The 16,413-nt window shown below is 40.5% G+C and overlaps 1 protein-coding gene across 11 annotated transcripts in view; it reads right to left on the minus strand.

Annotated features, from left to right (window-relative positions):
• Nucleotides 1-16,413, minus strand: part of ENTPD1 (ectonucleoside triphosphate diphosphohydrolase 1) — a 117,360-nt gene that overhangs the window by 29,381 nt on the left and 71,566 nt on the right. For 7 of the 11 annotated variants that reach the window (XM_036829460.1, XM_036829466.1, XM_036829467.1 and 4 more), the window contains one exon: nucleotides 11,093-11,220. The exons of 3 other annotated variants lie outside the window; for them this stretch is intronic. In XM_036829460.1, coding sequence (XP_036685355.1) covers nucleotides 11,093-11,220 — 128 coding nt within the window. Of the gene's footprint in view, nucleotides 1-11,092; nucleotides 11,221-16,413 lie in introns of those variants that run through there. One more of the 11 variants, XM_036829462.1, reaches the window with a different exon arrangement.

Raw genomic sequence — 16,413 nt, forward strand, 5'->3', positions numbered from 1 at the left:
GTTGCTCAAAACACATGAATGAATAAGGGGAGTTAGAACTATATAGTCCCTAAACTCCTTCCAGTCCTAAAAGATGTTAATATACACAGTCTAATATAAAGTAGTGCCATGGGGCTGAGGTCCACCCCTTCCCCACAACAAAAACCCCAGAAGCCAAGTAACATGGGCAACGGTGTGAATTAACTTCTTTTGGTCTCTTCAGACATACTGGTCCTTTAGAATCTTTCTTAAATTGTCAATCCCAATCGCCCAATTCATCACACCACCATCCCCACCCCCCCACGGCGGCCTTTCCCCCTTGGTGTCCATGTGTTTGTTCTCTACATTTGTGTCTCAACTTCTGCCCTGCAAACCAGCTCATCTGTACCTTTTTTCTAGGTTCCACATACATGCGTTAATATACGATAATTGTTTTTCTCCTTCTGACGTACTTCACTCTCTATGACACTCTCTAGATCCATCCACGTCTCAACAAATGACCCAATTTCATGTCTTTTTAGGGCTGAGTAGTATTCCATTGTATATATGTACCACATCTTCTTTATCCATTCATCTGTCGATGAGCATTTAGGTTGCTTCCATGACCTGGCTATTGTAAATAGTGCTGCAATGAACATTGGGGTACGTGTGTCTTCCTGAATTATGGTTTTCTCTGGGTATATGCCCAGTAATGGGATTGCTGGATCATATGGTAATTCTATTTTTAGTTTTTTAAGGAACCTCCATACTGTTCTCCATAGCGGCTGTATCAATTTACATTCCCACCAACAGTGCAAGAGGGTTCCCTTTTCTCCACACCCTCTCCAGCATTTGTTGTTTGTAGATTTTCTGACGATGCCCATTCTAACTGGTGTGAGGTGAAAACTCATTGTAGTTTTGATTTGCATTTCTCTAATAATTAGTGATGTTGAGCAGCTTTTCATGTGCTTCTTGGCCATCTGTATGTCTTCTTTGGAAAAATGTCTATTTAGGTCTTCTGCCCATTTTTGGATTGGGTTTTTGTTTCTTTAATATAGAGCTGCATGAGCTGCTTGTAGATTTTGGAGGTTAATCCTTTGTCAATTGCTTCCTTTGCAACTATTTTCTCCCATTCTGAGGGTTGTCTTTTGATCTTGTTTATGGTTTCCTTTGCTGTGCAAAAGCTTTGAAGTTTCATTAGGTCCCATTTGTTTATTTTTGTTTTTATCTCCATTTCTCTAGGAGGTGGAGCAAAAAGATCTTGCTGTGATTTATGTCAAAGAGTGTTCTTCCTATGTTTTCCTCTAAGAGTTTTAGAGTGTCCGGTCTTACATTTAGGTCTCGAATCCATTTTGAGTTTATTTTTGTGTATGGTGTTAGGGAGTGTTCTAATTTCATTCTTTTACATGTAGCTGTCCAGTTTTCCCAGCACCACTTATTGAAGAGACTGTCTTTTCTCCATTGTATATCCTTGCCTCCTTTGTCAGAGATTAGTTGACCATAGGTGCGTGGGTTTACCTGTGGGCTTTCTATCTTGTTCCATTGATCTATGTTTCTGTTTTTGTGCCAGTACCATATTGTCTTGATTACTGTAGCTTTGTAGTATAGTCTGAAGTCAGGGAGTCTGATTCCTCCAGCTCCATTTTTTTCCCTCAAGACTGCTTTGGCTATTCAGGGTCTGTTTTGTCTCCATACAAATTTTAAGACTTTTTGTTCTAGTTCTGGAAAAAATGCCATTGGCAATTTGATAGGGATTGCACTGAATCTGTAGATTGCTATGGGTAGTATAGTCATTTTCACAATACTGATTCTTCCAATCCAAAAACATGGTCTATCTCTCCATCGGTTGGTATCATCTTTAATTTCTTTCATCAGTGTCTTATAGTTTTCTGCATACAGGTCTTTTGTCTCCCTAGGTAGGTTTATTCCTAGGTATTTTATTCCTTTTGTTGCAATGGTAAAAGAGAGTGTTTCCTTAATTTCTCTTTCAGATTTTTCATCATTAGTGTATAGGAATGCAAGAGATTTCTGTGCATTAATTTTGTATCCTGCAACTTTACCAAATTCATTGATTAGCTCTAATAGTTTTCTGCTGGCATTTTTAGGATTCTCTATGTATAGTATCATGTCATCTGCAAACAGTGACAATTTTACTTCTTCTTTTCCAATTTGTATTCCTTTTATTTCTTTTTCTTCTCTGACTGCCATGGCTAGGACTTCCAAAACTGTGTTGAATAATAGTGGTGAGAGTGGACATCCTTGTCTTGGTCCTAATCTAAGAGGAAATGCTTTCAGTTTTTCACCATTGAGAATGATGTTTGCTGTGGGTTTGTCATATATGGCCTTTATTATGTTGAAGTAGGTTCCCTCTATGCCCACTTTCTGGAGAGTTTTTATCATAAATGGGTGTTGAATTTTGTCAAAAGCTTTTTCTGCATCTATTGAGATGATCATATGGTTTTTATTCTTCAATTTGTTAATATGGTGTATCACATTGATTGATTTGCGTATATTGAAGAATCCGTGCATCCCTGGGATAAATCCCACTTGATCATGGTGTATGATCCTTTTCATGTGTTGTTGGATTCTGTTTGCTAGTATTTTGTTGAAGATTTTTGCATCATATTCATCAGTGATATTGGTCTGTAATTTTCTTTTTTTGTAGTATCTTTGTCTGGTTTGGGTATCAGGGTGATGGTGGCCTCATAGAATGAGTTTGGGAGTGTTCCTTCCCCTGCAATTTTTTGGAAGAGTTTGAGAAGGATGGGTGTTAGCTCTTCTCTAAATGTTTGATAGAATTCACCTGTGAAGCCATCTGGTCCTGGACTTTTGTTTGTGGGAAGATTTTTAATCACAGTTTCAATTTCATTACTTGTGATTGGTCTGTTCATATTTTCTATTTCTTCCTGGTTCCGTCTTGGAAGGTTATACCTTTCTAAGAATTTGTCCATTTCTTCCAGGTTGTCCATTTTATTGGCATAGAGTTGCTTGTAGTAGTCTCTTAGGATGCTTTGTATTTCTACGGTGTCTGTTGTAACTTCTCCTTTTTCATTTCTGATTTTATTGATTTGAGTCCTCTCCCTCTTTTTCTTTTTTTTTTTTTTTAATAAAGTCTCTTTATTCTTTTTTTTTAATTAATTAATTTATTTATGGTTGTGTTGGGTCTTCGTTTCTGTGCGAGGGCTTCCTCTAGTTGTGGCAAGTGGGGTCCACTCTTCATCGCGGTGCGCGGGCCTCTCACTATCGCGGCCTCTCTTGTTGGGGAGCACAGGCTCCAGACGTGCAGGCTCAGCAATTGTGGCTCACAGGCCCAGTTGCTCCGTGGCATGTGGGATCTTCCCAGACCAGGGCTCGAACCCGTGTCCCCTGCATTGGCAGGCAGATTCTCAACCACTGCGCCACCAGGGAAGCCCCCCTCTTTTTCTTGATGAATCTGGCTAATAGTTTACCAATTTTGTTTACCTTCTCAAAGAACCAGCTTTTAGTTTTATTGATCTTTGCTATTGTTTTCTTTGTTTCTATTTCATTTATTTCTGCTCTGATCTTCATGATTTCTTTCCTTCTGCTAACTTTGGGCTTTCCTTGTTCTTCTTTCTATAGTTCCTTTAGGTGTAAGGTTAGATTGTTTATTTGAGACTTTTCTTGTTTCTTGAGGTAGGCTTGTATAGCTATAAACTTCCCTCTTAGAACTGCTTTTGCTGCATCCCATAGGTTTTGGATCATCGTGTTTTCATTGTCATTTGTCTCTAGGTATTTTTTGATTTCCTCTTTGATTTCTTCAGTGATCTCTTGGTTATTTAGTAACATATTGTTTAGCCTCCGTGTGTTTGTGTTTTTTACATTTTTTTCCCTGTAATTGATTTCTAATCTCATAGCATTGTGGTCAAAAAAGATGCTTGATATGATTTCAATTTTCTTAAATTTACTGAGGCTTGATTTGTGACCCAAGGTGTGATCTATCCTGGAGAACGTTCCGTGCACACCTGCGAAGAAAGTGTAATCTGCTGTTTTTGGATGGAATGTCCTATAAATATCAATTAAATCTATCTGGTCTATTGTGTCATTTAAAGCTTCTGTTTCCTTATTTATTTTCATTTTGGATGATCTGTCCATAGGTGTAAGTGAGGTGTTAAAGTCCCCCACTATTATTGTGTTACTGTCGATTTCCTCTTTTATAGCTGTTAGCAGTTGCCTTATGTATTGAGGTGCTCCTATGTTGGGTGCATAAATATTTACAATGTTATATCTTCTTCTTGGATTGATCCCTTGATCATTATGTAGTGTCCTTCCTTGTCTCTTGTAACATTCTTTATTTTAAAGTCTATTTTGTCTGATATGAGTATTGCTACTCCAGCTTTCTTTTGATTTCCATTTGCATGGAATATCTTTTTCCATCCCCTCACTTTCAGTCTGTATGTGTCCCTAGATCTGAAGTGGGTCTCTTGTAGACAGCATATACATGGGTCTTGTTTTTGTATCCATTCAGCGAGCCTGTGTCTTTTGGTTGGAGCATTTAATCCATTCATGTTTAAGGTAATTATCGATGTGTATGTTCCTATGTCCATTTTCTTAATTGTTTTGGGTTTGTTTTCGTAGGTCCTTTTCTTCTCTTGTGTTTCCCACTTAGAAAAGGTCTTTTAGCATTTGTTGTAGAGCTGGTTTGGTGGTGCTGAATTCTCTTAGCTTTTGCTAGTCTGTAAAGCTTTTGATTTCTCCATCGAATCTGAATGAGATCCTTGCCGGGTAGAGTAATCTTGGTTGTAGGTTCTTCCCTTTCATCATTTTAAGTATATCATGCCACTCCCTTCTGGCTTGTAGAGTTTCTGCTGAGAAATCAGCTGTTAACCTTATGGGAGTTCCCTTGTATGTTATTTGTCATTTTTCCCTTGCTACTTTCAATAATTTTTCTTTGTCTTTAATTTTTGCCAATTTGATTACTATGTGTCTCAGCATGTTTCTCCTTAGGTTTATCCTGTATGGGACTTGCTGCACTTCCTGGACTTGGGTGGCTATTTTCTTTCCCATGTTAGGGAAATTTTCAACTATAATCTCTTTAAATATTTTCTCAGGTCCTTTCTCTCTCTCTTCTCCTTCTGGGACCCCTATAATGCGAATGTTGTTGCGTTTAATGTTGTCCCAGAGGTCTCTTAGGCTGTCTTCATTTCTTTTCATTCTTTTTTCTTTATTCTGTTCCACAGCAGTGAATTCCACCATTCTGTCTTCCAGGTCACTTATCCGTTCTTCTGCCTCAGTTATTCTGCTATTGATTCCTTCTAGTGTAGTTTTCATTTCAGTTCTTGTATTGGTCATCTCTGTTTGTTTGTTCTTTAATTCTTCTAGGTCTTTGTTAAACATTTCTTGCATCTTCTCGATCTTTGCCTCCATTCTTTTTCCGAGGTCCTGGATCATCTTCACTATCATTATTCTGAATTCTTTTTCTGGAAGGTTACCTATCTACACTTCATTTAGTTGTTTTTCTGGGGTTTTATCTTGTTCCTTCATCTGGTACATAGCCCTCTTCCTTTTCATCTTGTCTATCTTTCTGTGAATGTGGTTTTTGTTCCACAGGCTGCAGGACTGTAGTTCTTCTTGCTTCTGCTGTCTGCCCTCTGGTGTCCCTGTAGCTTTAATGTCAACTTCAGCAACCTCATCAGTCTGCCTCAGTTAGCCCTTTTGAATAAACAAAGCTTGTCCTTTTGAATGTGACTCTAGTACTCTATAAACAAATCAGGTCTCCATTAGCTACAGTGATGCTGGCAGGGCCTGGAAACAGAGACCATTTCCCTCCTTTCTTTTTTCTTCAGTTGGAGTTTCTAGACCTTTAATACAAACTTCAATTTTGTTGTTGTTTGTTGTTTTTATTTTTTTAATTGTGGTAAAATACACCGAATATAAAATTGACCATTTTTACTATTTTTAAGTGTACAGTGTGGCATTAAGTACTTTCAAATTGTTGTGTAACCATCACCACCACTCATCTCCAGGTGTTGTTTTTTTAAAATCCAGTGGAGTAAAAATAATATATTTTCCAAGAGTATTTGAGGTTGAAAACTGAGGTAAATTCTTCCAAAGTCTCCATAAAAAGATAAAATCACAAGCGCTCATCTAAGAATAGCACTTCAGTTCCCGGTGACTAAAGCAGATGCCTGGGGACAGGCCACTTTTGCTTAGCAGCAGTTGGAAATCCTGGGAGCACCCGGCTCAGTGACCATAACACACCAACAGCTAAGGGCCTTTCCTAGAACTCATCTCCCCCAAAGCAGTGTTGACAGCTGGTCTCCACTGAGGGCTTCTGATGTGCTGGGCACTCTGGTAAGTTAGTCAGTAGTATGATATTATTCCATTTAATCCTCACAACCATCCTCCAAGTAGGTACCATCTCCATGTAACACATAAGGAAACAGGTGTAGAGAGAATACACTTGCCCAAAGTCTCAGAGCTGGCAAATGGCAGATCTGGGATTGAAATCAAAGCTGTCTGGTCCCTGGCCAGCATTCCACAGAAGTGGCAACTTTTAATTAAGGCACGTGGTTTGGGACTGGATCAGTTTGGTGCCTTTGAGAGAAACCTGTGGGGTTCTGTGTGTACCAGAATGTGCAATGTTTGTGCTAAAGGAATATCTGACAACTCGCTAACTGCCAGTGTTCAGTGACAAACCAGCAATTAAGGAAGTGGTAAACCAAGCAGACCTCAACTCTACCTCCCCACCACGTCCACCAGGACAAAGGCACTTCCCCAGGGGACACAGGTACAGCTCATGATTCTTCAGTTCATTAAGCCCTATGTTTGTTTGTTTTTGCAATGTGGTTGTTACGTATCTACATGGCGGTAGTTCCCAGACTTCAATGTCATGAGAACAGCCCAGGACGCCTGTTACCTGTGTAGATTCCCAGGTTCTACAACCTGGAGGTTTGAATTGGGTATGCTCTGGGAGTGAGAATGGGGAGTCAGCATCCACAGGGGAGCCTGAGGCAGAGGCTGACAGATTCTGCTGTCGGGCTAGTCCTTCTTCACACGCTCTTCACAGCCAAGGAGGGAGCAGTTTTACCTGTTCAAGATGCTCACTCTACTCACTGAGTCAGCGAACTTCTATGAGGCAGCCACCCAAGTCAGAGGCTGTGCTGTCGTAATTTAACATTTATTTTGTGACTATTTGGTTAATGATTATCTCTTCCACTAGACTATAACCTTCATGAGGGTCAGGACTTTGCCAGTCCTGCTCACTGCTGTATCCCTAGGGCCTAAAGTAGAGTAGACGGTCAATGACTATTTATTAAATGAATAAATTGAGTGAAAGAGTATTAAAACATAGGCAAAAACAAATGAAACCCAGTCCTTGTCCTCAATATGCTTTACAACCTGGGTAGCTGGGCAAGTAGACTCATCAGTACAATAAAGACTTCCTGTGTTTTGCCAGATGTGGCCCAGGCATGAGGCCACCCACCTCCCCAGCAAGGCTGAACCCAGACTGGACCAGGCAGGAAGACGACAAGACTGGATCTTCAGGATGGGAGGGCTGACCAGAACTGGGCTAGAAGAGGGCAAGTCAGATGGGAAGAGGCAGGGAAAAAGATAAGTGGTGATTTGTCACCAGACAGATAGGCTGCAAAGATGATAATGATAATACATGAGCTACCAACCATTGAGTATCTGCAATGGGCCAGCATCTTATTCCATACTTCACAATGCATTTACTTTATCCCACTTCATTCCTACAGTAATTTATGAGATATCAATTATCAGTTCTGTCTTACAAATGGAGAAACTGGGGCTCAGAGAAGTTATGTCCTGTGACTATAAGAGCAGGGCTGACGTTTAAACCCAGGCAGTGTGAATCCATGGCCTATGCTGTGTCACACTCTGAGCAGACAGAATAATTATCCCTGCAATAAGACAGGGATGAAGAATCAGAGGCAGTGGGTAGAGAGACAGCTGAAAGTCTTTCCATAGAGGGGCTTATGGCCACCACCCTCTTTAAACAGAAACATGCAGAGGTTGTTCTCAACATTACATCCCAACGTGTTCCATCTTTATCCTAAAAGGTCCTCTAAAGAATCTAATCACTAAGATCTGGTCAACCTAAGTGTCTCTCACATTATCTCCTTAATGCCTTAATTCCACAGACAATGCCTTAGTTCCAGGCTCAACTGCCTTGTCTACACAATGTCAGGAACATCCTAACTGGTCTCTCCTCCTCTAATCTGCTCTCCAGCCAAGAGGAATCTCGGAAACACAATCTGGGCATAACCTCCCTGTTTGAAACCTTCGAAGCAGTGGTTGGCAAGCATGACTGCTCATTAGAATCACCTGGGAAGCTTTTAAAACATACCAGTGCCTGGGCTTCACCCCAAAGATTCTGATTTAGTTGACCCAGAGTAGGGCCCAGATATGAGTATTTTTTAAAAGCTTCCCAGGTGCTTTTAACATGGAGCCAATCTTGAGCACTACTAGAGTTGAATGGATGAGATGTCCACTCCTGAGCTAGGCAAACTAAGCTCAGACTAAAGTCTCCTCTCCCACCATTCCTTCCTGCCCCATATTCAATATTCCAGCCATACTGAACTGCTAGTGATTCCCCAAGATCACTTGCTATTTTAAGCTGCCACTCTGTAACGCATGGTATGGTCTTTGTAAAGAACATGTCCTACCTCACCTCCTGGGAAACTCCTTAGTGTTCCTTATTACTTGGCCCCAAGGCTGCCGCCTCCGTGAAGTCTTCATGTGACCAGGCACAATTGGTGACTCCTTCCTCTGGGCTGCCATAGCACTGCACCTACCTCTGTATTAATATGTCTCTATTTCTGAAACTATTTGTACAAACGACTCTCTGCCCCCACAAAAAGCAATAGGTATAGTGATGCTTCAGATACCTCTTGTGGCTACTTCACATGTCCTTGACCAACCTTTTTACTCCAGCTCCACCTGTACCTTCTCATCTATTTCTTCTCAGGGTCTTCTCTCCTACCACCTAGTAGGTCACCTGTGGTACCCACATAGCCCTTCTGACACATGTGCAAAACTGGAAGTGCCAGGGAGTTAACAACCTCTGGGATGACCCTTGACCAACAGGGGATGAGAACCAGGAGATAAATCCCTAGGGTAGATCATTCTGAAGTGCTTTCTCTACGGCTCTTCAGAGGGTCCTAGTGGGATCAAGCCAGTGACATTGCTATAAAGATTCACTTCAGATGCCAAAGACCTAGCTCCGTTTTTCCAGGCCAACACAATAACACAGAATCACGGCAGTCTTGAAGACAACCATCATGAATGACGGAAGGTCATCCATGACCACGAGTATTCACCGAGAACACAGAGCCTAAGTCTGTCATGGATTTTGCCTCCTAGGCAGTCTCCCTCTCCAGTAATGCAATAATGAACATATAAAAAGGTCAAATCAAGAAGGCAATCATGTACTTTTGGAGCTGGTAATCAAATAGCAAAACCAAGATGTCATGAGCCTTCAGTTGTGAGTGAAGTTTTGCCAGGAGAGCCAACATCACTCAATATTAAAAGGCAAGAGACCATTGGCAATGAGACAGTATCAGCCTTCTGTGCTGACAAAGGGACTGCTGTGCACAGCCCCACTGGGTTGAATCTGTGTGGCAAACGGATGCCAATGTAATATCCAGGCCTCTGCTATATAGCAAATGGTTTGGGTGGGTGGCAATAGTTTCAGAGGCCCGGCATATGCATCCATTTTTCCAGGCTCACAGTTTGGTATCTTCAAATGCAAAAAATATACATAATTCTGTACATGTATTCCAGGGCCTCCGTAGTCAAGTTAACTTCTGGATATGTCACTGCCCACATGTACATATGCATTCATTAGCATATTGGTCTCTGGGCCCTTGAAGATTTATTTATTATAATTCAAATGAAAGTTTAACATTGGTGTATTTGCAATACAAATTTAAACTTACCATATGTTTCTAAATTAATGGATTAAATAAAATGATGACCATATTACAAGGTATTAGTGAGCTATCCATGTCTCTGAAATTCTACTTTGATGAATTTGAAAGGAAGCAGAAATAAATCACAGCAGAGTTAATGATCCTAATTATTTTTAATGATACTAACTAGCTCTTCAAATGTGGAAATTTCACCAGAAGTCTGTCCATCCATGAATTCATTTCAAATTACTATATTTGATACATGTATGTGTTCTCTGGGGTCTTTTTTAAATTGATTTTAAAATTGATTTATTTAATATTTTGGAGAAGAGGAACAAGTCTTCCCCACAATCTTTGTCTTCCAAAGTGCTTTATACAGAGCTGTCTAATAAATTTTATAACTTTGGTGATAGTGATAATAACGGAGTAAGGGGACTTCCCCTGTGGTGCAGTGGTTAAGAATCTGCCTGCCAACGCAAGGGACATGGGTTTGAGCCCTGGTCCCAGAAGATCCCACATTCTGCGGAGCAACTAAGCCCGTGTGCCACAACTACTGAGCCTGTGCTCTAGAACCCGCGTGCCACAACTACTGAGCCTGAGTGCCACAACTACTGAAGCCCACGCACCTAGAGCCCATGCTCTGCAACAAGAGAAGCCACCACTATGAGAAGCCCGTGCACCACTACTAAGAGTAGCCCCCGCCCACCACAACTAGAGAAAGCCTGAGCGCAGCAATGAAGACCCAACACAGCCAAAAAATAAATAAATAAAATAATAATGGAGTAAGAAGAACAAAGAATGCAGTGTTCAATAAACAAAGAGTTCACTGTTTCCACAATGAAACAGTGAGTAAGAAGCAGAGATAGCACTAGATCGTAGAATACCAGCACAGTATATCACAGATCTGGATGTGGTGAATAAAGCATTTGTCTCTATTAGAATATTGATTTAATCAATTTGCTGAACAATCAAAGACAATCATCTTCCCACCACTAATTGATTAAAGGCATTCTTTCCTCCAGAATGAGCATCCGCTGCCATTTTACTTGCCTAGTTCCACGGAGACCGACTTGCTCCTGGGCTTCCAGAACCGCACTCCTACTGTATGCTCTGATTTACCATAACCTCACTTTCCCTCCGCCCCACCCAGGGCCCCTCAAACACATGTGCGTGCACGCGCACACACACACACACACACACACACACACACACACACACACACACTCAGGGGTTTGAGTTACCTTAACATTTTCTGGCAGTGGTTTGTTCTGGGTCAGCCCCAGAGCAAGCAGTGCTACCACAGCGATGACAGAGGAGAAGCCAAGGATGCCCAGTATGTTTTTAGAGCAAAATATCTTCACTTCAGACTCTAAAAACAAAAGAAGAATAGAAAATATCAACAAGAAATCAATAGACATTGATTTTCTTCCCCTTTCTATATGGCCTTGTGCTGGCTTTCTGGAGACAGCAAAGATAGATAAAAGCTGATCTTTATCCATGAGGCACTTGCAGAGTAATTGGGAAATAATACAAGAACAAAAGGATTTGTCTGTACTGTGATGAGGGCCAAAACTGAGTTAGTGGCTATGGTAAGGAGAATGGGCAGAATTAGATCGGTGGTCAGATATGGGATGAGGAGAAGGAAAAATCCCAAACTGGCAGTTTGTTTAATAGGTCATGTAGGTCTATCAAGGTTCAAGTAACAAAGAAAGCAAGGATAGCCCTCCTCATTTTTAAAATCTACCAAAAAATGCATATGATATTAAAAAGTATTCAGAGTATATCATCAAACATCGTAGTCCCTCTACTTCATGACATTTCCTGGCTTGACACATTCCTTCACTTCAACCACACTTACATGTTAAGTAATTGGTAACAGCGTAGGGGTGTGGAGTTTTGAACATTTCATCATTCACATTATCTTGTCTATCCTGTTCATACTCTCACCATCATGGGACATAAAAAAGTTCCAGAAGGAGAATTCTATAAAAGGCAATTTTACTTTGATCAGGATAAATAGAGCCTACAGCAGAGGTGAACAGGAAATGGAATGGTTACACCATTCCCTCCATTCTCATCCTTCCTCTCTCAGCTTCCCAAGCTATCCCCAAGCCTTTTTCTTAGGCTTTGGGGAAGAAGGATAGGATCAAGTAATAAAGAAGCATGTGGAAATGAGATGGGTTCTCCAAAATAGTTTTCACTTGTCTAAGGACAGGGCAAGGGATTAAAGCAACTGAAAGAGGAACCTGCGTCCCCTCCTCCTCTTTCCCTCTTTCTCAGCATCTGTGGCTGCGCCAACACAGGAGCTCCCCTTCGAGCTTGTGAGCACAGGTTGGACTTAATCCAAAGGACTGGAACTGCCTGGGTCTCCAGTCTGCATCCATCTCTAGAATCTTGGACCAGTTTGTACCCATCAGACCAAACAGTACAAAACTTAGGAGAAAAAGTTTTATCAACACCATTATCTATTGCTTCCAAACAAGGGAATCATAAATGAAATATACAGCACTTCCCCCCTTCTCACTTCCCAAAAGAACCTCAGTTTTGTTCAGATGCCTGCCACTCCCCCAAGCAGCTGACTGAAAGGGGCTGACTGTTCTGCATAATCTCATTCCCTCTCCAGTGATTGGTTTAACAGTGGGCATATACTCCCAAAATGGCCTGTGAGACCCTGGAGGAAGTCTGCTGGGGCAAGCCTAGGAAAAGAAAGGAAGCATTCTCTCTTCTTCCTCAGACACTGTCTAGCCAAGGATGGCTGAGCAGAGAGATGGAAAGAACCTGAGTTCTTAAAGCATTTTGAGCTGCTAAAACAGCTAACCCTGATCTGATCCTCCCATGAGACTTACGCTTTGATCCAATTAGAGTGATGATTTAAAGACCTTGAAGCCAAAACATCCTGGTGTGGCAGAAACGTCCTTTTTGCTGCCAGGGCTCTGGAATCTGGAAAAGAGCCCCCTAAGTACTACCTACCTACCTGAGCACTACCTACCTCACTTCCCAAAGTCGTGATATTGACAAACACAGCTTACAACAAGCAAATGTTTTAGATGAAATATTACATATCTAATACCCAGGGGTTGCACACTGCAGCAATGTTTCTACTATAATAGAACTTTGAATGCTTTACTCCCTCAAACTGTCCAAAAGGTCTACCTATTCTTTTGTTTCCATAAATATAACAATTTTGATTATATCATTTTCCTTCCATCCATTCAGGCACTAATCTTAGTAGCCAATGAAAATGACCAACAAGGTCCCTGATCTTTGGAGTTCACATCTAGTTGGGGAGGTAGATGAACCAGAAAAGAAGTATGCAAATAAGTGACTTCAGGTCATGAAAATTGTTGAGGAGAAATTAAAACCAAGGAATGTTACAGAGTGACTTGCAGCAGAGTTGGGGTGGGGAGATTAGACTGAAGGTCAGGAAAGGCTCTCTGAGAAGGTGATGTTTGAGCTTAGACCTGGATGATGAGAAAACAACAGCTATGAGAAGGAGAAAGAACATTCCAGGAAGAGGAAGCATCAACTGCAAAAGCCCTGAGGTGGGAAATAGATTGATGTGACTCTAGTTGTTTCTTCCTTTTCTTAATGAGAATATTTACTAACTCATTATTATCACTGAACAGTTGAAAGTGTACTTTTCCAGGGAACCCTCCTATACTGTTGGTGGGAATGTAAGTTGGTGCAGTCACTATGGAAAACAGTACGGAGGTTCCTCAGAAAACGAAAAATAGAGTTGCCATATGATCCAGCAATCCCACTGCTGGCATATAACCAGACAAAACTAAAACTATAATTCAAAAAGATGCATGCAATCAAGACAGTATGGTACTGGCACAAAAACAGAAATATAGATCAATGGAACAGGACAGAAAGCCCAGAAGTAAACCCACACACACATGGTCACCTTATCTTTGACAAAGGAGGCAAGAATATACAATGGAGAAAAGACAGTCTCTTCAATAAGTGGTGCTGGGAAAACTGGACAGCTACATGTAAAAGAATGAAATTAGAACACTTCCTAACACCATACACAAAAATAAACTCAAGATGGATTAAAGACCTAAATGTAAGGCCAGACACTATAAAACTCTTAAGAGGAAAACATAGGCAGAAAACTCTATGACAGAAATCACAGCAAGATCCTTTTTGACCCACCTCTTAGAGTAATGGAAATAAAAACAAAAATAAACAAATGGGACCTAATGAAACTTAAAAGCTTTTGCACAGCAAAGGAAACCATAAACAAGATCAAAAGACAACCCTCAGAATGGGAGAAAATAGTTGCAAAGGAAGCAATTGACAAAGGATTAACCTCCAAAATATACAAGCAGCTCATGCAGCTCAATATCAAAAAACAAACAACCCAATCCAAAAATGGGCAGAAGACCTAAATAGACTTTCTCCAAAGAAGACATACAGATGGCCAAGAAGCACATGAAAAGCTGCTCAACATCACTAATTATTAGAGAAATGCAAATCAAAACTACTATGAGGTATCACCTCACACCAGTTAGAATGGGTATCATCAGAAAATCTACAAACAACAAATGCTGGAGAGGGTGTGGAGAAAAGGGAACCCTCTCACACTGTTGGTGGGAATATAAATTGATACAGCCACTATGGAGAACTGTATGGAGGTTCCTTAAAAAACTAAAAATAGAACTACCATATGACCCAGCAATCCCACTACTGGGAATATACCCTGAGAAAACCATAATTCAAAAAGAGACATGTACCACAATGTTCACTGCAGCACTATTTACAATAGCCAGGACATGGAAACAAACTAAATGTCCATCGACAGATGAATGGATAAAGAAGATGTCGCACATATATACAATGGAATATTTCTCAGCCATAAAAAGGAACGAAATTGAGTTACGTGTAGTGAGGTGGATGGACCTAGAGTCTGTCATACAGAGTGAAGTAAGTCAGAAAGAGAAAAACCAATACTGTATGCTAACGCATATATGTGGAATCTAGAAAAATGGTACTGATGAACCTAGTGGCAGGGCAGGAATAAAGATGCAGATGTTGAGAACGGACTTGAGGACACAGTGGGGGAAGAGGAGGCTGGGATGTAGTGAGAGAGTAGCACTGACATCTACACACTACCAAATGTAAAATAGCTAGCTAGTGGGAAGCAGCTGCATAGCACAGGGAGATCAGCTGGATGCTTTGTGACCACCTAGAGGGGTGGGATAGGGAGGGTGAAAGGGAGGCTCAAGAGGGAGAAGATATGGGGATATATGTATGCATATAGCTGATTCACTTTGTTGTACAGCAGAAACTAACACAACACTGTAAAGCAATTATACTCCAATAAAGATTTAAAAAAAAAGACACATGCACCCCTATGTTCATAGCAGCACTATTCACAATAGCCAAAACATGGAAACAACCTGAATGTCCATCAACAGATGAATGGATAAAGAAGATGTGGTGTATATATACAATGGAATACTACCCAGCCATAAAAAGGAACAAAATAATACCATTTGCAGCAACATGGATGCAACTAGAGATTATCATACTAAGTGAAGTAAGTCAGAAAGAGAAAGACAGATACCATATGATATCACTTATATGTGGAATCTAAAATACGGCACAAATGAACCTATCTACAAAACAGAAACAGACTCACAGACATAGAGAACAAACTTGTGGTTGCCAAGGGGGAGGGGGGGAGGTAGAGAGATGGACTGGGAGTTTGAGGTTGGCAGATGCAAACTATTACATTTCGAATGGATAAACAACAAGGTCCTACTGGATAGCACAGGGATCTATATCCAATCTCCTTGGATAAACCATACTGGAAAAGAATGTAAAAAAAAGAATGTATATATGTGTGTGTAACTGAGTCACTGTGTTGTACAGCAGAAATTAGCACAACACTGTAAATCAACTATACTTCAGTAAAAAAATAGAGAATAAAAATAAGGAAGTATACTTTCCCACAATTGCCCAGTTTTTGCAATGATATCCATATTATTAGAATATATTCAAGGCTTTCATCATATTTGTCTTATTAAAGATATGATAAGAAAAAGAACTCAGATCAGAGAGGAAGTTTAGGAATTTTTCATACACAATTTTCAAAAGCTGTATTATCAAAAAAATAATGGCTAAGTTTGTTTTTCATGTGACTGACTAGATTACCCAGAGAGGAATAATTAAAATACTGTGTTTTCTATGAACCATGGCAGGTAATTTTCAAAAGCCCTTATCACATGGAGGAAGCCAGGCTCTTCTTAGGAAGTGGTACCAGACGCGGGGGTCCAGGTGGACTTATCTAGGATGTATTCATAAAAGGGAACCACTTCAGTAACTGCCCTCTCTTCCCAGGCCCCAGAGCTCTTTCAGATGCCATGACTGCTACAGTCAAGTTCTGTTATAGAAAATTCACAATGACTGTATTTCCCCCTGAAAAGCCCTTCATTTCCCTTGTGGATAACAGAAACGTGACTTGTATCATACAATGTGAAACAGTATTTCAAAAAACAATTTCAAGGAACATTTTTACCAAAAATATCTAACAGCAAAGTGTTGTATTTGTTTT

This window comes from Balaenoptera musculus, chromosome 16 (assembly GCF_009873245.2).
Source record: "Balaenoptera musculus isolate JJ_BM4_2016_0621 chromosome 16, mBalMus1.pri.v3, whole genome shotgun sequence".
Lineage (NCBI taxonomy): Eukaryota > Metazoa > Chordata > Mammalia > Artiodactyla > Balaenopteridae > Balaenoptera > Balaenoptera musculus.